This window comes from Sminthopsis crassicaudata, chromosome 3, assembly GCF_048593235.1.
Source record: "Sminthopsis crassicaudata isolate SCR6 chromosome 3, ASM4859323v1, whole genome shotgun sequence".
Lineage (NCBI taxonomy): Eukaryota > Metazoa > Chordata > Mammalia > Dasyuromorphia > Dasyuridae > Sminthopsis > Sminthopsis crassicaudata.
Window position 1 is genome coordinate 226,097,650 of NC_133619.1, and position 22,808 is coordinate 226,120,457.

Consider the following 22,808-nt stretch of genomic DNA (forward strand, 5'->3'; position numbering starts at 1 on the left):
GAGGAAATGAAGAGATGGTGTGGAAATAGAATTGTCAAGAGCTGGAAACTAAGTGGTTTATTAAAGCTGTAAGAGAGTTAAAAAGTAATGGGTTGACTCTAAGCTTATAAATCTGAGTGATTGGTACCCTCAACAGACACAGGGTTTTCACAATTGAGTTTTATACACCAGTGATGTCAAAAATTTATTCCGTTAAGTGTAAAAACCATAGCAGAATTGGAATGCTTTCCCCCAAACCCCAGGACTTTCTGCTTTAGCACATTTCTCCTGACAGACACCACCTTAGTTTTTAACATGTGTGTGTGTGTGTGTGTGTGTGTGTGTGTGTGTGTATACCTATGCAATTGCCCTTTTCCCTGCCCCTTTCACTATTTAAAGAGGCAGCTGGGTGGTGAAGTGCATAGAGCATTGGGCTGGAATCAATAGGACTCGAGTTCAAATCTACCCTCAAGACAGTAGCCCTGTGACCTTAGAAAGTCACTTACTCTTTCTCTGCTTCAGTTTCCTTAACTTTAGCACCTGCTTCCCAGGGATGTTGTTAGGATCAATTGAGATAAATACTTGTGAAGTGCTTAGCACAGTGTCTGGCCCTTAGAGGGCACTACATAAATGCTGTTACTATTATTACCTCTTTAAATGGCCTATTGATGCCAAAAATGGGACATAGATAAGAAACTATCACTATCAATATCATCTTTTCCTAAGGAAATTTAATCCCTTGGGATTTCCTTTTTTGGTAGATAGGTAGTATCTGAAGTGGGATTGGAGGCCTAGTCTTCTGGGCTTTAAGCCCAGCCATCTAGCTGCTTGCCTCAAGGAAGTTAGGGAGATAAGTCAGGTCCTCAGCCTACAGATGCTTTTATTTTCTTGCGGTGTGAAAAGATAAGGCAGCCTAGGGCTTCCTGTTTAGAATATACATTCTTTTATAAAAATTTATGGAGCAGCACTTTGGGATATTTTGGGAGAAGTAGAGAGTCATATAAATTTATAGAAAGCTTGACCAGACTTATGGTGGAGAAAGCCATCTGTACCCAGAGAGAGGACACTGATGACTGAGGGTAGACCACAACACAGTATTTTCAGTCTTTGTTGTTGTTTGCTTTCATTTTGTTTTCTGTCTCGTTGTTTCCCCCTTTTGATCAGATTTTTCTTGTATAACATGATATTTGTGGAAATATGTATAGAAGAAGTACACATGTTTAACATGTATTGGATTACTTCCCATCTAGTGGAGGAGGTGAGGGCAATAGAGGGGAAAAATTTGGACACAAGGTTTTGCAAGGGTGAATTTTGAAAACTATGCATATGTTTTGAAAATAAAAAGCTTTAAAAATAAAAAAGAGAAAAAAAAAAGAAAGCTTGACCAGAGCCCCCATTATTCTAGATCATCCTAAGAACATTTGAGGATGAAACTAGGAAAGTAAATATTAAAAAAAAATGAGGTGGAAAAAAATTGTCAGTTTCTTTAACAAACTACTTTTCCTATGAAAGTTGAGCCACTACATTTGTAGGTTTGGTACTTTGTGCCAATATCCTATTTAAGAAGTACAAATTACATCCAAGAAAACAAAGAAAAAATTAAGTATGTTAAGAATCATAATTTTAAAGGTGTTTTGAGAGGTTGCTTCTTAAGATATTTGGAAGAGATGAAGGTACCAAATTCTTAGGAAAAAATCAGACATTATTCAAAAAAAAGTGACAGAAAATATGCTGTATTGTATATATGTATGTGTATGCCTTATCATTAAAAAACTTGAAAACAATATACATGTGTATTAAAGGAATTCTTGATAAAACTATGAGAAAGGAATAGGCACTTCCACAAACAATAGTCTAGTATAGACTATCTTTTTACTTTTAAACTTAAATGCAAAATAGAAAAAAATATATAGTTTGTTCTCACTAAATCTATTGAAATTAGTCTTTGATGGTTAGCTTATATTTCTTGTAGATCTCATGTCAAATTTTCTTTTTGTTTTTCCTTTTTTTTTTTTTTTTTTTGGCTGAGGCATTTGGAGTTGAGTGGCTTGCCCAGGGTCACATAGGTAGGAAGTGTTAAGTGAGGTCAAATTTGAACTCAGGACCTCCTGACTTCAAGGCCAGTGCTCTATCCACTGTGCCACCTAACTGCCTCATCATGTCAAATTTTTTTTTAAGTTTAGATCTTTTTGAAACAAAATCCTGAAAATCTGGCAATTCATTAGAATGGCTTTTTTTTTTTTTTTTTTCCTATTCAGGATTATGCCTAACTTCACTGCATATATTATTTTTGGCCAAGACCAGTAGTCTTTTAACGTAATCTACTTTTAAAAATACTATTCTTATGTTACCTAGATTTTCCCCTTTCCCATTCAGATAGCCATCTTTTATATCAAAGAATCTAAAAAGGGAGCAAAGGGAAGAAGAGAAAAAAATTCATCAGAACAAATCAAATCATGAAGAAATCTCTAATATTCCATACATACCAAAGAATGGAAGGCAGGGGATATCATCCTATTTATTTTTAAAAACATATTTTGACAACTGTATTTCAATATAATTGATTTCTTTGTAATCCTGTATATTTTACTTTATTAATTTCAAAATATTCTGAGAAGATTGCCCAACTGCTCTGACACAAACAAGTTAAGAATTTCTTTTGTAGCTAGTGAGGTCCTTTTGGCTCTGGATTGTGTTAAGACCCTAAAATAGTACAAACTTTCTAAATAAAATCCTTTATCATTTAAAAGAGGTTCACATAATTATTCATGTAGGAAATACCTAGTGGAAAAAAGTGTGCCTATTGTCCTGTTTTCAATAAGTATTTAGAAGGGCAATCCATAGAGTTAACCTATCAATTATCTGTATTTCAGACTTTGAATGTGAAAATGGAATTGGGCTGAACTGAATAAGAGAAAGGCCAGGAGCTAGATTGCATTTTGGGAAAGGATTTTAGTGACCTCTAAGCATTAAGTTAAAACATCCATCTTTTTAACATAGCCAATATTCTGGTTGTGGTGTCTGGCTGCAAGTCATATACACACCCACCCACCTCTGCCCAATGACAGTCTGTATTTTTTATATTTTATACCACAGAAGAATTATGTAGCAGGATCTTGTGGCAGAACAGATAACATTGGAGAAAGAAATATTTGCATTAAAGAAATGAGAAGTCGATATGGAAAAGAGCAATTGGTGGGAAACATGCATTTCTTTTGAATGTACATAATATCCAGAAATTTGAAACAAGCCCTCTAGCATGTGAAGTGGAACTATATAAAGGATTTATAACAGGACATGGGTAAAAAGGATGAATTCGTGAAAATTTGTGAAAATTTGATATGTTTCTCCTCCTAATACTATAAATGGAAAAGACTAGAACTTAGAGGAAGACTGGTAGATATTTGGTACTAATGCAAAAAGGTAATGGATTGGGGAAAACTTTTTCAAATCTATTATATTTGAGATCATAGCCTTAATATATTAGTAAATGCTTTCTCAGGTGAATGATCTTATCTTATTCAGGTATTTTGCAATTTAAGGAATAGTTCAATTTCTTAGTTTTAAAGAATGACCACATTGACCACAATCTAAACAGGGTTTATGTGCAAAACCAGTTTGCAGTGGTTGGGGAGAGGCATAGAGAATATTTTTAAAATAGTTATTTTGAGGGTTAATGATAAGTGGCAAGTGGCATAGCATTTTAAGTTAAAAAAAACAAAAACACAGCACCATCTTTCTAAAAGATGGCTATCTTTTCTCTCATGAATAAGGGACTAATTCTCCTTGGCTTCTTTTCAATTTATTTTAGATTGTAATCCTTTAAAAATTATGGAGTAGATCAACAAATGTTGATGCAATGTTTGCTTTGTGTCTCTTAGAGGAACAAATAACATTCATTATGAAAAGTATCTAAATGTTCCTATAGCAGAGACAACTTCTAATTAATGGAAATGAAATGGGCAGTATTAAAATGGTAGTTAATCTGGGGCATCAGGAACTAGCAGGAGAATTAAGAATGTTGTTACATAAATTTTAAATATATACTTATGCCAGAATTTTTATCCCCACATCAACTCTTCCCTTTTTTCCTTACCCTTCTCTACCAGCATGGCAACATGACATTGTACATAAAGATCAGGCCTCAAAATCAAAAAACCTGGCTTTTTTCAGTGGAGCCTCTCATATCCAGTGGTTTGTATTTCTGGAGAAAACACTTTCCTCAAGACCTTAAGTTTGAGGGCAGGTACCAATTTTCATTAGCAGAGAAAATTTTCTCATCAGGAGTTTGCTATACCAGTGAAATCACAGGTCTTATTAAAATTTTCTGAAAATGAAAAAGTATTATTAAAAAAAATTCCCCCTTTTTTTCATATTTCTTCTTGCCTGCTTGAAGGATTTTTTTTATTCCCTGCTAAAAGCTTCTGAATGTTTGTATACTTTAGAATGTCTAATGGTTACAGTAAAATCCTGCTTAGTACTTGCCACTATTGTCCCATTATATAAATTCTTCCAGGTTTGAAAAGCTATAAAACAGGAACTTCCTAAAATGAAGAATGTCTTCCTATTCAGCCAGAGTTGGCAGAAATAGTCTCAAATCCTATGCCCAGAAAGCCATCTTGGCCTTAGCAGATAGAATATCTTACCATTTATTAAGCAATAAATTGGATTTAAAATGTTATACATGCATTGCATTTTACAGAATCTAGCTATAAAACATGCAAATTATTTAGATGATCTTTTTTGGAATTTTTTTTTTTTTTTTTTTAAGATTTCAAAATGACTTCCATATTGACTCGCACTTTAAGAAATCTGCCTGTGACATCTACCTGGGCCACCAAATTCCGTAAGTTAAATTTTCATTTCTCTTTAAAAAAAATGAAAAAAACCTTAAGATTTAACAAAATCCAAATATTTTTCTCTTTAAAAATAAATTTATAATTATCTTGTGTTTCAGCTTTAAGATTGCTGACCACCTCCCAGCCACTGAAAACAGGTATATTATAGTTATTTGCATGCGTGTTGGGGATTCTAAATCTTGAAGTATAAAATAGGTTAGGGACGGGCCATCTTATTTATCATCATTTCCCAGTTATTAGTAGAGCATGTATAATATTTGCTAATTGGGATCGTTTTATATGATAAGAAAGGAGAAATCTGATTTGTCTTATAACAATAGCTTACATTTCTATGGTACTTACATTTTATAAAGCATTTTTCTCACACAATAATTTTCTGACTAAAGCTTCTTGGGGGTATCCCCATGGTCTAGTGTTGGGAACTGTGATGGCCAGCTGATCTGTCTGCTTATGGCAAAGTCCTGACACAATTAGCTTGTACCACCAAACCTTATATGAACTTGATATATAGCTAAAAGCTGGCTTATTTGTTTTCATCAAGAGATTTATTTGCCTAGTCATTGTGATGAGATTAGGTTTAGGGTGGTCAGGGAGGGTTAGTACTAGGTTCAGGGTTTGGCTCCCCTAAACTCCTTGGGATTCAGCGCATGGTAGAGAGTTGTGGAAACCCCTTCAGGTGGCACAGGGGTCCTTCATAAAGGAATTTACAAACATGAAAAGCTAGACTGATAGAAGTTTATTATCGGCATTGGAAAGTCAGTCTTTGCTATTCATGAATAGAAAGACTGAATTTCTTAGTGGCAAGGACCCGAAAGAGAGTATAAAGTATTATTAGGGAAATAGGGGAGGAAGATAAAGAGAGGCTAACGCTGAAAGAGAATATTATTTCAGTGGGCAGAAGTTTGCTGCTGTGCCAGGAAGAGAGAGAGTTTCTTTGGCATGGCATGTTAAGTCCTCTGCAAGGACTGAGCTTAAAATTGGCTTTTTTTATAATAGAAGCCTTGGCTAAAAGCTGGGGTTTGCTCTTGATGGGGGCTGGTAGGTGGAGTTTGAGCTGGAATCAGAATAGACAATCTTGGAATTGAATGGGTGTTTCTTCAATTCAATAGGGTTGGAATCTCCAGATCCAGACTCAACTAGCCCCACCTAGATAAACCAGTTTACTTGATTCCCTGGGGCAGGTCTCACTGAGGCAGGATTCAAGGAGAATTTCTCCTTCTAGCATCTTCAAGTGCTTTACCTCATGGCTCATTCCCAATGTATAGTGTACCCCCTTACAAATAATGAAATTCCTAAAAGGACAAATCTAATGATCTGAAGGTTTTTTTTTTTACTATGAAGTGGAATTATAGTGATATTAATTGATTTCATAAATCATATAATCATAGGTTTAGAGCTGGAAGAACCTTTAAAGATTATCTTGTTGGGGTTTAGAAACTGAATTTCAAAACATTGTTGGGGTTCCAGGCCTATGTCAGGAGGTATGTCAAAAGAATTTGTAGTCTTAGATCATCTCCAGTCCAAAAGGCAAAGATTTCTTTTTATTATGCTCTTGGCTGCTGGCTAGATTCTAAAAGAGAAGCAGCAAAATGGTAGTGGGGAGGAGGATAAACAGTATTAATAGAAGTAGAAGGATTTCCAATTTTGAGGTCTATTTAGATTACTAGGGTTTCTAGGGTACTTCCAGTTTACTTAATTCCAAAGAAAGCCTTTGATTTGTTAATTTTATGAAAGCTTTTGATATGCTAAAAGATTACCTGAGTTCTACTAATATGCTAATTTTATGGGTTAGAGATTGGTTTAGATTTCAAGCTAGTCTTCTTTCTTCCAGATCCATCATTATTCTTATTAGTTAGGTCTACCAGAGCTGGTGTTACTGTTATAAATTAGTATTGTTTTGTAATTAGTTAGGCAGCTTCGGTCCAGAACCAGAATAACTGAGTCCATAAAAATCAGTTCAAGGCAGACATCTTGGAGTCAAAAAATAAGTAAAATAATCTGAATAATAAAGACAATTTAGAACCATGGTGCAGTATCCTTGAGATTAGAGCCACATCATTCTCCTTTCAAACAGTATCCTGGGTGTATAATCACATCATTCCTCCCCTTCAAACTGTATTCCTGAGATTACAGTCACATCAATCTAGTCTATTTTCTCATTTTTACAGATAAGGAAACCATTCTGAGAGGGCAGTGATTTATTTACAACTGTATATTCTTTGGCTCCAAAGCCAATTTTTTTTTTCTCTTTTTTCTTCTATTTCCTTATTGCTCTTCCATATCTACTACCGGAATTTGCCTTCCTAGGAATAATCTATAATCTATATTATTAATATTGCTAAAACATTTCTGACTGTCAGGTCACCCCAATTGTCTGGGCTCCTGTTTCCTCATCTGTTAACAAAAAAAAAACAAAAAAACAAAAAACATCCGAAGAGGTTGGATTTAAGTCATTTAAGTTTTGACAACATGTCAAGGTTCTGTCATTTTATTAATGTGAATAGGCCCAGTCACCTATAATTTATAATCTGAAAGCAATTAAGTGATTTGTCAGGAACATACAGCAAATATCAGGGTTGGGATCTGAGGTAGGCCTTAACTCCAAGCACAGCCCTCTCTTCTAGTTGAGTTGTAATAATAGTAAATGATGTATATATAGAAATTTAAGGCTTACAAACTATTTTCCTTCCACAGCCTGGGGTAACCCGTAGAGATAGTATGCCAGCTGTTGTTCAGTTGGTTTCCATTCAACAAATTTTATTAAGTACCTTTCATGTTTGACTACTTGGGGAGGAAAAGGGGTATTTAACCAGGAAACAACCCATGCCTTCAGGGACTTTCCATTCTACTATTGGCTGACAAATAAATAAATACTAGTAAAATAGAAAGAAATCCCTGGGCTGAGTGATAATCAATTGAACCAATTATTAAAGGTCTTCAATAGGGAGTGGCTTTGGATCTGAGCCTTATTTGAAGAGAGCCAGTAGTTTTCAGGGGGCAAGTAGTTTTAGATGGCACAATGATGGAGTGAAAGGATAGGAGTCCAAAAGATCTGAGTTCAAATGCAGCCTCAGACACTAGCTGTATGACCCTGGGCAAGTCATTTAACTATTTGCCTCAGTTTCCTCATCTGTAAAATGAGCTAGAGAAGAAAATGGCAAAATCACTCTAGTATCTTTGCCAAGAAAAACCCAAAAGGTAGTCATGAAGAGTGTCAGACATGACTGCAAAACAACAAACCAATAAAGTAGTTTTAACAGGCAGGTGAACTCTGAAATTATGTCCCCTTTATTCTGTAAAAATTGTGTCCTCTATGATCTGTAAAAGAAGGGAAATTCGGGGTCTCCCAGATTCTAGAGAGTCTAGGAGAAGGCATATTTTCAAGACAAACCTTTTTCCTAAGATAAGAAGCATGTTTTACTTGGAAATCTTGGGCAAATAACCCCTCATTGATCTTTTGGGTAGCCAGATTCCCATTGAGGAAACTCTAAATACTGAATTAAAAAAAAAAAAAAAAAAGCCTTTAAAGTGATTTTCATTCATTTGGGAAATCCTGGTGTGATACTCAGCTCAAACTGCCCTCCAAGATCTGCTCATAAAATAGGTTTCTGTTAATTCATTCTTTGTCTGTTAAGAGAGCTTCTTAGTGAAAAATAAAACTTATGTTTTGCCACAGACTTTGGGATTAGCGAATTCTTTCTTTCGCATTTGGACCTGCCTCTCTCCAAGCAGAGGGGATCTCTCCTTCTTACCACATAGCATCAGTTCTAAGATGTAGTGAGTTAAAGACAGCGTAGCATACATGCTGGAGAACCAATTAACTGGAGGGTGTTTGAGAGTATAAGGGAGAAAGCAGTGGGCACTTAGCCTGGAAAGACTGGAACAAGCATGTGAAGGGTTTTAAATGCTAAATGGAGAAGGTCGAACTTTAGCCTAGAGTCGGGAGAGAAAGCAAATTGACATTGAAATTAAGGTTTCCTGACTTGAACATTTCTGCTTGAACATTCTGTGATCTCTTTTTTATATTGACCTTCAGCTTCTGATTTCCCTTTCATTGCAACAGCTTTACAATGATCTTATCATTTGAATGTCTGTTTGAGAAAGAGCCTAAAAGAATTCCAGGCGTTTGCAAATAATGGCTTCAGCCAAAAACTAAAGTGCAATTTGTGGATAGTACATCCTGATGATATGAGTTTCTGGATGCTTGTCAGACTTTTAAGCAAAGCTAGCATACATAAAGAGTAACCATCACAATTGCAACATTTCCACCTTCATTCCTTCTTTACAAAGTTGGAGTCCTGTATGTGTGTGCAATAGGGAACTGATAACGCTTTGTTTCCTTTTCTATATCCTTTGTTTCCAAGGATGATGCACTAGGGAAGGGAGAAAGATACATTTGGAAATGAAGGTGGGAATATATCTAGAAATAGAGCTAATGCCTCGTATTCTTGGTGGGAGATAGATATATTCCCATTCCTCAACACTGAATTTTTTTTAGAATTATAAATATAATTATAAGTATTTAAGTCAATTTCTTTGCCCATTATTTTAATCAACTTCAATAATGATTTATTATGCACCTACTATGTGCCAAGCATTGTGCTAAGTGCTGGGGATATACCTATAAAAAGGTAAGAAGGTCCTGCCTCTTTTTAACTCCAGTGAATTCCAGTTACCACAAGGATCAAATATAAACTTGTGTTTGACATTTAAAACTCTTTTCAACCTGGCCCTAATATATCTTTCCACCATTGTGCTCCTGGATTCATTCATTGTACTTCTGTCCTCACCATAATACCTGGCACATTGTAGGCCTTAATAAATGTTTGTCCATTGTTTGAGTTGTCCATTCTACAGTTCAGCCAAACTGATCTTTTTGATGGTCCTCATATACTCTCTCATCACCATGCATTTATTTGTATGTCATGTCTTGGGATGCTCTCCTTCTTTACCTTCAACTTTCAGAATCATTTCAAGTTGTTTTTACAATTTGACTCAGGTGCCACTTAATATCTTAATATTCTCAATATACTTTTGTCTTTTCCCACTCCTGCCAAAAAATAATTTTCCTTGTGTCTATTTCATACATACTTACACATTGTCTCTCTAGATAAAATGTAAGTTCTTGGAGGGTTGGATCTATTTCATTTTTGTGTTTGCATCTCCTGTATCTGTCAGAATCTGGCACATAATAGACATTTAATAAATGCTTGTTGAATGATTAATTCCTGGATTGCTCTTCAAAACTCTTGGGGAAAACTGCTAATTTTTTTTTTAGTTAAATGTGGAATTTTATTTTAAAGCTGTGCAAACCCAAAGTAAGAAGACCTTAACCAAGCCCAATGTGAAGAATATTGTGGTGGTAGATGGTGTGCGCATTCCCTTTCTGCTGTCTGGTACCACGTAAGTATGAAACTATCATATTATTTCTTTTCTCTAAGATAACCACAAGTGATTGCTATTGGCGGTATACTGATGTCTTTATTTTAACTGAAACAAAGTAATTCTTAAACATCCCAGAAAGAATAGAGTTCTGACAATCTACAGGTCACTTGTGACAAATTTTCCACAATGTTGGAAGCCCGAGGGAAATGTAGCAAATTGAATAGCACTTTGGCTCACTTCATTATCTAAAATTATTTTGATTTTAACTGAGTCCTTAGGTTGGGGAACTTCACCTTTGGTGGTCTAAAGAGCTCTGAAGAGACCAGATTAGTTTGGGACACTGATCTTGGAACCAGATTGGCTGGAGATGGGAGTGGAGGGACATCGTGGACCAAATGCTACCATAGGCTCCCTGAAGTTTTTGGATGTCGGGGGAAATTCAGAGATGGTCTGAACCATTTTTTATCTTACTCAGTATAGCTCTAAATCCATGGAATGTGGCTGGATTATATTAAATCAAATGATTCTTGATGATTCCACTCCTTTTCAGTAAACGAAATCTAATTAGGATAGAAGAGAGCAGATAAAAATTTGTGGAGAGAGGAACAAATACAACTGTTCAGATTCCAGTAAAAGAGTAATTTATCAGGTTTCATTCTGCTTTTGGAGGGTAGTAACTCCTTGTTTTAAGTGTCTTGTGTTACAAGCTTTGAGAAGTAAAAAGTTTGGAATGTTGATCACATTTTCTTTACAAGGATCTGGGGAGTAGACCTCAGTTTAACATCTTAAATTGGGGCAATTTTGGGGGGAGGGTGGTGGTGTATACAGCAGCATTTTGTTAATTCTTTATATACCTATTCAGGAACAGTTGAAGCTTTCCTGGAGCTTAGCTTATTACATTACTTCATCCTAGTTTCCTCAGCAGTTAACTGAAGATAAATAATAATATGGTCCCTACCCCACAGGATTGGTGAGAAGGCTTTGTAAACTGCAAAAGGTTGTATAAATGTGAGCTCTCTTCTTGATCTTCTTGAAGTAAAAGACCTTTGTGTTGAATTGATGTATTTTATTCTCCCCAGATATAAAGATCTGATGCCACATGATTTGGCCAGAGCAGCACTTAAGTGAGTAGAGCTTCTTTGTGCTCCTTCCCTGTCTCCTTTTCCTCTCTCCCTCTTTCCTTCTCCTTTTTCTCTCCCTCTCTTCCTTTTCCTCCCTCCCTTCCTTCTCCCTCCTTCCCTTCCTTCTCCCTCCTTCCCTTCCTTCTCCCTCCTTCCCTTCCTTCTCCCTCCTTCCCTTCCTTCTCCCTCCTTCCCTTCTCTCTCCTTCCCTTCCTTCTCTCTCCTTCCCTTCCTTCTCCTTCCCTTCCTTCTCTCTCCCTCCCTTCCTTCTCCCTCCTTCCCTTCCTTCTCCCTCCCTTCTTCCTTTCTTCCTCCAGTGCAATACATTTCAAAAGTCTGTTGATTTTTCCTTCACATAATCCTGCCATTTCCCCTTCATTGCTCACAGCTGCTACCCTCTTTCCCACCCTTGTTGTCTCTTCACAGGACTCTAGCAATAACTTCCTGATTGGTCTCCCTGCTTCTAGTCTTAGCCCTTTCCAATTCTTTTTCCATAATGCTACCAAATTAATCTTCCTAAAGCACAGGTCCAGCTGGGTCACTACTCTGATTACAGATATTCAGAGGCCTACTCCCTCTAGAATAAAGTACATCCTATTCACTTTGACATTTAAAGCCTTTTATGATCTCTATATAAGCCTATCTTTCCAGATGTATTTTACATTCCTCCCTTTTAGGCACTCTTATTTCAGCCAAACCAGCCTTGTCGTTCCTTGTATTTGATAGTCTATCACAGACTCCTTTCCTTTACATATCACAGACAGGTCCTTGCCTTTACATATCAATCCCCCATGCCCAGATGTCCTTCTTCCCTCCTCCTCTTCACCTCTTAGCATCCTTAGCTCCCTTCAAAGCTTGGCCAGAAAGCTTTTCCTAATCTCCATATTTAGTTCTTTTTCCCTCAGGTAATCTTGTATTGACTTATCTCTAGACATGTTGTATTCTCTGACCTTTTCCTGTCTGTGCAGATGTTGTATTCTATCTTTGTTCCCCATACTCCAATAAAATAATAAGCTTCCTGAAGGCAGTAATTATTTTGTTTTTATCCTTGCATTTCCATTGTATAGTAGTTACTTAATTAATAAATGTTTTTAATGGAAAAGATATTGTTATTTTTTATTAAAGAAATTGAGTTACAAATTTAATGTAAATAAACCCTTGCCTAGAAGCCACAGAAATGTTTGTGAGGACAGGGGAGTTAATTCCATACTGTCCATTTCCTCCTATCAACTCTGTTATAACTACTATTGTGCTCCAGGAACTAGGTGGAGTGCATAACTCTACCTATACAGTAGCTAACTTAGGCAACTGAAAATCTTACACATGGCTGTCCTTTATCAGGTTCAACAAACTTTTCTTCAGTGTGTTCACAAAGTAGATTCTTAATTATCTTGAATTGGTTTGAACCAATAAAAATACCAAGTATAAGGTAACTATAAAGGGAACAATACTCTCAAGTAAATATGTTCAAATAAAAAGATATTTGCTAACTTGATGATATTTCTAGATAATCATTATTTTTGTGTATCTTGTAAGTAGGAAGAATTATTGTAGTTATAATATTTTAACAAATTGTACAGATTTTAACTTTTTAAAAGCCAGTATATATTATATAGCTCCTTCATGAATCTTTAACCATTTTAACCCAAAGTGACCTCTCCTCTTTCTGAATTCTAATAGCATTTATTAGCTTTAATATGCATAATTTAGCTAGATGTAATTCTCAATATAATCATATACAATTTTATACACATACACACACACATACACATACATTATATACATTTTCATCCTATGAGGCAAGAATCCCAGAGAGGCCACAGAATTATATTATAAGTTGTCTAGGGATCTAATGAGTATGCAAAGCATTGTCATCTTGATCTTTAGTTTCAATAGAATATTCACCATGACTAGAAGTTATAAATAAGTAATCAAGTTATATGTTATAGTATAGCATCTGAGGTCAATAAATAGGTCTACAGTTTTTGTGAATATTCATTGGGAAAGTACTAGTTAACATAAATTCTATTTATATCACTTTTCAACTTTCCATCTATTTTAAGTAAAAAATATCTGTACTTTTGGATTACGGAACAGTATAAAACAACAGGCTTTCCTTTAATATTGAATTATTATGATAGAGAAATCTAGTAGAATTTATATATGTGCATGCACATACACTCGTTTATCTTTGTGATCATTAATGTAGGGACAGGCAACCTCTAGATTTAAAATTGGGTATAAACTTCCATTTGTAGTTTTAGAAATATTCACCACTTAATTGCTTAAGCAATATTAATATTTTCATTTTAATAATCAGTTCCCAAAATTTATATTCTGTTGAACATTTTGTTCAAAATGTTAGCCAGTACCAGCAAATTTTCCCCTTATTTCCCAGAGTCAAAGACATTATCTCAGCATGAAATTTTTCCCATTTGGGAAAAGGATTACTTCTAGAATATACATTTCTGATTTTATTTTTCTTTTCAGGGGCTTGTTACATCGAACCAATATCCCAAAGGATAGTGTCGATTATATTGTCTATGGTACAGTTATCCAAGAAGTGAAAACAAGCAATGTTGCTCGAGAGGTAAGAAAAACAAAACTGTATAGCTAATAAATCTCATAGGACAATAAACCTGATCTTCAATTGATTGTTTTTCCTATTAAAAATTTATAAAGTTTATTTAACTTGAAAATAAAATGTCAAGTATTAAATCATAACTTTGAATCTTAAACTCCCTAATATATATTGATACTGTAGACCACAAAACTGTTCTAACAAAACCCAAGTAAGGAAGGAAAAAGAAGTGACATGAATAATGGATATTCAAAAATACAAAACACCCAAACTAATAGAACACTAAATAGAGATCTTATATAATTCAATCTGAGGAAAAAAAACTGCCAATGGAACTACCAAGGGAAATATATCCTAAACCTGATGGATTCACTGGAGAATTGTATCATTTTTAAAGAACAGTTAGCTCCAATACTAATTATTCTCAAAACTTGAGAAAGAAAAGCACCTTTTCTTATACCTATGATGAGACAAATAGAGTTCTCATACCTAAACCAGGGGTGAATGAAGCACAGGAGGAGACTATATAGACTGATATTCTTAATTAATGCTGATTCAAAATTGTAAATAAAATTCTTTTATCGTGATTCATCCAAGAAATCATACATTGTGACCAAATTGGATTTATGTCAAGAATACAAGGAGGGTTCATAAGAAAAATGATTAAAGTAATTAGTCATATTAAAACAAAATAATTCCAAGACTACATGATTATCAATGTTTTCCTCAAAAAAGCCTTTGACAAAAGCATTATCATATCCAATGCTCAGCAAATACAGGAGTAAAGCAAAAATGTCTATTCTCCCCACTATTATTTTATATAGTTCTAGAAATCTACCAGTAGTATGTAATAGGACAAAAATAGGTGAAAAAGATACTACTATCCCTATTTGCTGAGGACATGTTAGTTTACTTAGAAAATACTAGGGAATTAGCAGAGAAACTCATTGAAATAAATAATAGCTTCAGCAAAGTTGCATGCTATAAAATAACCCCTCAAAAATCAAATTTATTTTATATAATAACAAATCTAAGAACCAATGATTAAAAAAAAGGGAAATCTAATTCCAAATAATTACAAAATATATAAAATATCTGGGGATCAGTTTGCTGAAGCACATGGTACTAATGTAGATTTAGTTACAAAATATTCTCCTAAAGCAATATAGGACAATTTAAATAAATTGAAAATATTTAGTGCTCATAATTAAGATGTGCCAATATAATAAAAAGACAATACTTCCAGAATTAATTTTTAATTTTAATTCTGTACCAATCAACTTGTCAGAGGGATATTCTACATAACTTGACAAAATAATAAAAAAAATTCATTTGGAAAAGTAAAAGATTTAGGATATTAATAAGAGAAATAATGAAAGTAAGGAATGAAGGGAAGATAAAATTGCCTTTCAGATTTCAAACTGTTCTAGAACAGTAGTCATTAAAACTATCTCTAATTGGTTGAAAAAAAATAAAGAGGTATATCATTGCAACAGACTGGGTAAGGGAGAATCAGAAATAATAGACCATGATAACTCACAATGTGATAAAGTGGGATACCTAAATGACTAGAAAGAGAAAATTATTGGGAAAACTGGAAAGTAGTCTGATAGAAATTAGACTTGTGCCAACACCTTACAACATATTCCTCAATACATTCAAAATGAATATATCACTTTAAGATTAAAAATCAGACTATAAAAAATTAGAAGAGAAGCAGATAATATGCTTTTTGTTTAACTGTAAGGGAGGAGATATATTTTTAGTCATCAAGAGACAGAGACCATTACTAAGATAAAATAAATAACTTTGATTATATGAAATTGATAGGCTTTTGTGTAAGCTTTATTTTATTTGTGTGTATGTGTGTAACTTTTAAAGGTTGATTGCTTACTTTGATCTGACTGACCAAAATCATGCCTTTAGTTTTCTGTCCTTTTAGTGTACATTACAGGGTTGGATGTCAACTTTAAAAGGAATAAGAAATACTATCTAACATCTCAGCTGATGTGGAAAATATTTTGTCTGCCTTTCACGATGGAAGGGGGTGACTTTAGGTTTTAAATTATGGGAATCCTTGGTAATGCCCTATGTAACAATTCCTATAAAGAAGCCAAGTTTGCAGTTTAGGCAGACATTTCAACAGGTTGCAAAAGAAACACATCTCAGCTTGCTTTTTTGCTTATCTTCTCTTGGCAGGATTAGTTGATGAGTTATTTTTGCCTATTCACATGGTTCCATGACCAGATGACACTTAACATGAGGGAAATGCTTCAGGGTTTAATTTTAACTTTCTTGCATGTTTCAACTTTGTACCATTTGGCAAGGTGCCACTGTGATTTGTCATTGGAAACTCAGAAGAACAGAACTTCAGATTTCTGTTGCTGCTTGTTTATCTCTTGTAGTCAACATGTCACCTTATATGATGGAGGCTCTTACTGTTCAGGCTTTACATTCCAGTGAAAGTAGTTTTTTCAGTGGACTCAAATTCATTTCAGCCAAATGGGCTATTTGCTGTAGATGAGAATGTTGATTCAGCATTACAGGTGTAGTGCTTATTAAATATTCAAATTTCTCATAGAAGTTTATAGGAATTCAATGAGCATTTATCAAATAGCTTTTGCCTAAAGCAAGATTTGATTCTCTCTGCCAAACAGTAAGCTGGCTACTGGAGAGAGGATGACAAAAATGAAGCAGCCAAGGAGCTTCTTTTATATTGGGGGAGATACCATGGAGATAGAGAAGTATAGAGAAAATAGATGGTAAACATAAGATAATTTTTGCTGGGGAGGACATTAGAAAGTGATTAAGAGGGACTGGGGAAAGACTTCATGAAGAAGGTGGTGATTGAGCTCATTTTTTTTTAAGGAATTCAGGGTTTTTGATTTTTTTTTTTTTTTGAAGGAAATCAGAAGTGAAGAGAGATTTCATTTTAAACATGGTGGCCAATATCAGTGAAAGGGAATAAAGTTGGGAGAGGGAATATCATGTGTAAGTAGGAAGGCTGTTTGCTTGGATCTTAGATGGTAAGAGGAATTATGTATAAATTTAGAAAGGAAGGGGCCAGGTTTTTATCTTATTTTAGAAACAATAAAAAACCATTAAGGGGCATCTAGGTGCCAAGTCTGGAGTCCAGAAGACCTGAGTTCAAATTCAGTCTCAGACACTTACTAGCCGTGTGACCCTGGGCAGGTCACTTACCTCAGTTTGCATTAGTTTCTTTATCTGTAAAATGAGCTAGAGCAGGGAATGATAAAATGCTCCAGTATCCTTATCAAGAAAAATCTAAATAGGGTCATAGAGAGTTGGATGTGACTGAAACAACAACAAAGGAAGTATTGAATAGGTTATGTGGTAGTTCTGCAATTGAGGAAAATTCCTTTAACTGATGTGGGAAACCTTTTTATTTTTTGAAATCCAGTTCATCATCCATCTTCTACAAGAAACCTCTTTAAACTCTGGGAGATGACTATGAACCACTACATGGAATTCCCAGTCCCTCTGTTTTTTTCCGCTTGCAATTTTTATTTCCTTCACAGGCTAATTGTAGACTATTTCAAAGTCTGATTCTTTTTGTACAACAAAACAACTATTTGGACATGTATACGTACATTGTATTTCATTTATACTTTAACATATTTAACATGTATTGGTCAACCTGCCATCTGGAGGGGGAAGGAGGGGAAAAATTAGAACAAAGGTTTGGCAATTGTCAATGTTGTAAAATTACCTATGCATATATCTGGTAAATGAAAACTATTAATAAAAAAAAAAAAAAGAAAGAAAAAAACCTTTCTTTATCCCTCTCCCTTCCATCACCTTTAGTATATTTTATAGGTATATACATACACACATACACAAGTACATATATTGTAAGTACACACACATATATATAACACACATACACATTAATTGTATATATAAATACATGTATCTATATAAACATGTATACATACACATATGTATATGCAAAAATGGTTACATCCTGTCTTTGCTCTAGAATGTAAGGTTCTTGAAGGGAGGGATTATTTCATTTAGTCTTTGTTAGCTCTGATACCTAGCATAGTGCCTGGAATATAGCAGATGTTTAAATGGGATGGATAGAGACTTGATGGAGGAAGAAACTTATATCAGTAGTCTAGGCAAGAGATGAAGAGGGCCTGAATAAAAATATGAAAGAACAGAAGGGAGTAGATATGTGATATTAAAGAGGTAGAAACTGTAAGAATTGACCATTAATTGCCTGTGTGGATGAGAGAAAGAAATTGAAAATGACTCTTGAGATTGCAAACCTAGATGATTGGAAAGATGATAGTGTCTTCAATAGAAACTAGGAAATTCAGAAAAGGGATGGTTCGGGGGGAAAGATAATGAGTTTTATTTTGAACATGTAAAATTTGAGATGTTTATGGGATATCTATTTTGAAATTAAATCTGTTTAAAATAAGGAAATATTTACTTAACATTTTTGGTCTCTAATCACTAATCACAATGCCACCATTCATACAAGGTTTCCCCAATGAATATTCTTTAGTTCTGGTGGAAATTTGAGGAATTTCTTAGTATGGCTGATGCATAGTAAGAGACAGGTAGATAACTGAGCAGAGCTAAAACTGAGATGAAATGTCAAGTTGGATTTATGCGAGTAGAAGTAATGAAAAATAATTTGGCTGGATATGTGGATCTGGGAATAAGCTTCCTGAAATGATAATCAAACTCCTGGGAGGTGATGAATTCACCAATCATGAGAATGTAAAGAAAAAGAAGAGGGCCCAGGCTTGAATTCCTCCAACAGTTAATGGGACATGACATGAATGATGACCCAGAAAAGGGGAGAAGAGTGATCAGTAAGATAGGAGAAGAGCCATGAGAGAGTAGCGTCATGAAAACCTAAAAAGGAGTATGTATCCAGGAGAAGAAGAGGGTAGTCAACAGTGTCAGATTCTTTCTTTATAAGTAATTACTCCATATGTTTTTCAAAGGCTGCCCTGGGAGCTGGCTTCTCAGACAAGATTCCTGCTCACACTGTCACTATGGCTTGCATCTCTTCCAACCAAGCCATGACAACAGGTATGCTCACTAACAAGTTCCATAATTTTCAGTTAATAATTTCAAAGTTAAAAGCCTTATCTTAGTTCATTGTTCAGGGGGTAGGTAGCTTTGTTAAAGAGAAATTAAGTGATTTGCCTAAGTTTTTGTAATTTGTTTAGATTAAGAAACAAAATCTATAACATTACTGATATTTTAAAATTAATTAAGACCATAATTTAGGAATTATATGAGTTATAAAATTTATCTTTTAAATGATTCTATTTTAGTTACTATTCCCTTTCTTAAATCCTTACATTTAAATATAGAGATTTCTGAAAGCTAACTTGGGAATTAGGAAGAACTGGGTTCAAGTACTGTCTCTTACCCATAATTGGATGTGTAGCCCAAAGCAAATCATTAAATTATAAATCACAGAATAGTTGCAATCTATGTTGTTAAAAGTTCCAAGTGGAGTTAGTAAGAAGGAAATTTAATTAAATGGGAAATTTTCTAAAAAAGTATGACTGAAGCAAATCAAATTCAAGAAGACTAAAAGAACTTAAAAACCTCCATAGCTAACACTTGTTTTCTTTTCAAGTAGAGAGATATCTGAGCTAAGGGCAACAACAATTTAAAATATAAACATGTTGGTAAAACATGGGAAAGGATGATTTAAGTTGAACAGCATAAATAAAGACATCTTATACAATAAGAAAGACGTATTTAAAGAAAGAGTAACCAGATCATTCCAAGAGCATTTTTGCAACAAATGAAAAATGGCTCTTCCTTGATATGGACTTTCTGAACAATTGTGTTGTTGGTGATTAATAATGCTTTTCAAAAGTTCTCAGAATTTCCTAACTGAGGATGGAGCTTCAGAGCAAATGATTAAAATTAGTGAGCTACATGACTTTCTAAGTAAACAGTGATTTGGTTGTATCCCAGCCAAGCATCATTCTTGAATATAGTACAAATGAAATTAGTATTTGATGATAAAGTGAACATATCTTGTCAAGAGCCAAGATTTTATGAATATCGACAAAATGTGTTTACATGGCAAGGAGTCTTAAGATCTATGGATATTACTATTACAGAGGCTCTTCTGAGTCAAGAAGAAGCAAAAATACACTTCATCACAAGCTCAGTGGCATTATGTTGGCAGATATTGACCTGTTTAAAATTCCCAAGGTCTTTTAGAGAGGCAAATAAAGAGACTGAGAAATAAGGAAATATTTACTTAACATTTTTGATCTCTAATCACTAATCACAGTGCCAAACAAGGTTTCCTATTTCTTTAGTTCTGGAGGAAATATAAAGAATATCTTATCCTGGCTGATGCACAATAAGAGACAGGTAGATAAATGGACATAACTCTTTTCAACAATGAGATGATTCAGGCCAGTTCCAATGGCCTTGTGATAAAGAGAGCCATTTGCACCTGGAGAGAGAACTGTGGGAACTGAGTGTGGATCACAACATAGTATTTTCACTTTTTTATTGTTGTTTGCTTCATTTTATTCTCTTTCTCATTTTTTTCCTTTTTGATCTGATTTTTATTTTGCAGCATGATCATTGTGTAAATATGTATAGAAGAATTGTACATGTTTAACATATTGAATTACATGCCATTTAAGAGAGGGAGTGGGGGAAGGGGTGGAAAAAATTTGGAACACAAGGTTTTGCAAGGATGAATGTTGAAAATTATCTGTGCATGTTTTGAAAATAAAAGGTTTTAATTGAGAAAGAGAGAGACAGATAAATAATGGGAAGAGCTAAAACTGAGAGAAATCAGGGTAGTCAAATATGCTAGTTTATTCAAGCCCTGTAAAAAGGGAGGTAAGGAACAAGACAAATTCATAAGCTAAGAGGGCACACAAGTAAGGAACAACACACGAATGGAATAGGCCTAGAAGAAGACCATACTTGGCAGAGTGCACAAATGGGAGAACTCTAGACCCCAATATCAAGAACTAAAGCCATGGAAAAGCTACAAAGAAAGTAGTTCATTACTGAGAAGCAGTAACATGGTTTAGTTTCTTTTCACTTAAGCTGGCTCTGTAAAAGAGATTACAACATGGACTATGTTCCTGATAAGGATCATAGAATTGAGAGCTAGAAAGTACTAGAGAACAGCTGATTGAATCCCTTCCTTTTCTAGATGAAGAAACTCATGTCTACATAGATAAAATGATGTGGAGTTGAAAAATCTAGCTTTGACTCCCAGTTCCATAATGTAATACTTGTGTAACCTTGGGCAAGGTTATGAGGGCCATTCTCTCAGTTTTTCCACTAAATAATGTATACAAAATATTTTGTAATACTAAAAGCATTGTATAAATGTCATCTATATTATCTGAGAGTCCATCTATCACTAAATCTTACGGGTTTCTAGTAAGAAGCAGAGCCAGAATTTGTACCTACTTGACTAAACACAAAAATCTGTTCATAGGGTAAATGTTGGCTACTTGTTTGACTTAATTTATAATATATCACAAATTAGTCTTAGTACATCAATGTAATTCCTTTTGTATCTCAAAATTTCTGTTTCTCAATATCCACACAGAACAAAAGGAAATAACATTAAATTGCAGAAGAGATATTTATAAATTAGACATAAGAAAAAAATTTGACTGTTAAGGATTGCTAAATGTTGAAATTAACTGAGTAAAGGTTGTTAAGAAAAAAAAAAAGTGTACTCTGGGAGATGACTGTGAACTACTACATAGAATTTCCAATCCCTCTAATTTTGTCTGCCTGCACTTTGGATTTCCTTCACGGGCTAATTGTACACTATTTCAAAGTCTGATTCTTTTTGTTCAGCAAAACAACTGTTTGGCCATGTATACATATATTGTATTTAATTCATACTTTAACATATTTAACATGTATTGGTCGACCTGCCATCTGGGGGAGGGGGGAGGAGGGGAAAAATTGGAACAAAAGTTTTGGCAATTGTCAATGTTGTAAAATTACCCATGCAAATATCTGGTAAATAAAAACTATTATTATTAAAATAAAAATAAAAAAGTTGTAAAGAGTAAAAAACTGGATAATCCAGACACCTGATGTTGGAATATCCTACCCATCTTCTAGAAAGAGGTGATAGACCAGAATGAAGTAACTAGGTTTTTTTTTAATGTTTTAATTTTTTAAAATTTTATTTGGTTAATGAAAAAAAGAAATTTTTTACATTTGTTTTTAAAATTTTGAGTTCAGATTCTCTCCCTTCCTCCCCAATGTGAAGTTGTACAAAATATTCCCATAAAAGTCATATTGCAAAAGAAAACATAGATCTCCCCCCACCCCCAAAAAAATCCTTTAAGGAAAAAAAAGTATGTTTTGGTCTGTATTCAGATACAATCCATTATTTCTCTGGGTATGGATAACGTTTGTTTTTTTTTTCATCTTAAGTCCTTCAGAATAGTCTTGGATCATTGTACTCCTGAAAAGGGCAAAGTCACTCACAGTCAATCATCCCACGACTTTACTATTACTAAGTACACAGTATATTTCACTTTGCTTGAGCTCATGGAAGACTTTCCAGGTTTTTCTGATAGCATCCTGCTCATCATTTCTTATAAGTAGAACAATAATATTCCTTCATAATCTCATACCACAGTTTATTAGCCATTCCCTAGTTGATAGGCATCTCCTCAGTTTCTAGTTCTTTGCCCTAAGAAAAGAGCTGCTATAAATATTTTTATACATATAGGTTCTTTTCCTTTTCTTTTTTAATCTCTTTGAGATTCATGCCTAGTAACAGTATTATTATTAAGTCAAAAGATATACATGATTTTATAATTCTTTGGGCATAGATCACATCTTTTGATCATTTATCAATTAAGGAATGAG

The 22,808-nt window shown here is 34.3% G+C and overlaps 1 protein-coding gene across 3 annotated transcripts in view; it reads left to right on the top strand.

Annotated features, from left to right (window-relative positions):
* HADHB (hydroxyacyl-CoA dehydrogenase trifunctional multienzyme complex subunit beta) overlaps window positions 1–22,808 on the top strand; it is a 43,106-nt gene that overhangs the window by 6,084 nt on the left and 14,214 nt on the right. For all 3 annotated transcript variants that reach the window (XM_074300105.1, XM_074300104.1, XM_074300106.1), the window contains exons 2-7: window positions 4,751–4,825; window positions 4,937–4,975; window positions 10,142–10,241; window positions 11,303–11,347; window positions 13,835–13,934; window positions 18,908–18,995. In XM_074300105.1, coding sequence (XP_074156206.1) covers window positions 4,759–4,825; window positions 4,937–4,975; window positions 10,142–10,241; window positions 11,303–11,347; window positions 13,835–13,934; window positions 18,908–18,995 — 439 coding nt within the window. In that variant the 5' untranslated portion in view covers window positions 4,751–4,758. The remainder of the gene's footprint in view (window positions 1–4,750; window positions 4,826–4,936; window positions 4,976–10,141; window positions 10,242–11,302; window positions 11,348–13,834; window positions 13,935–18,907; window positions 18,996–22,808) is intronic.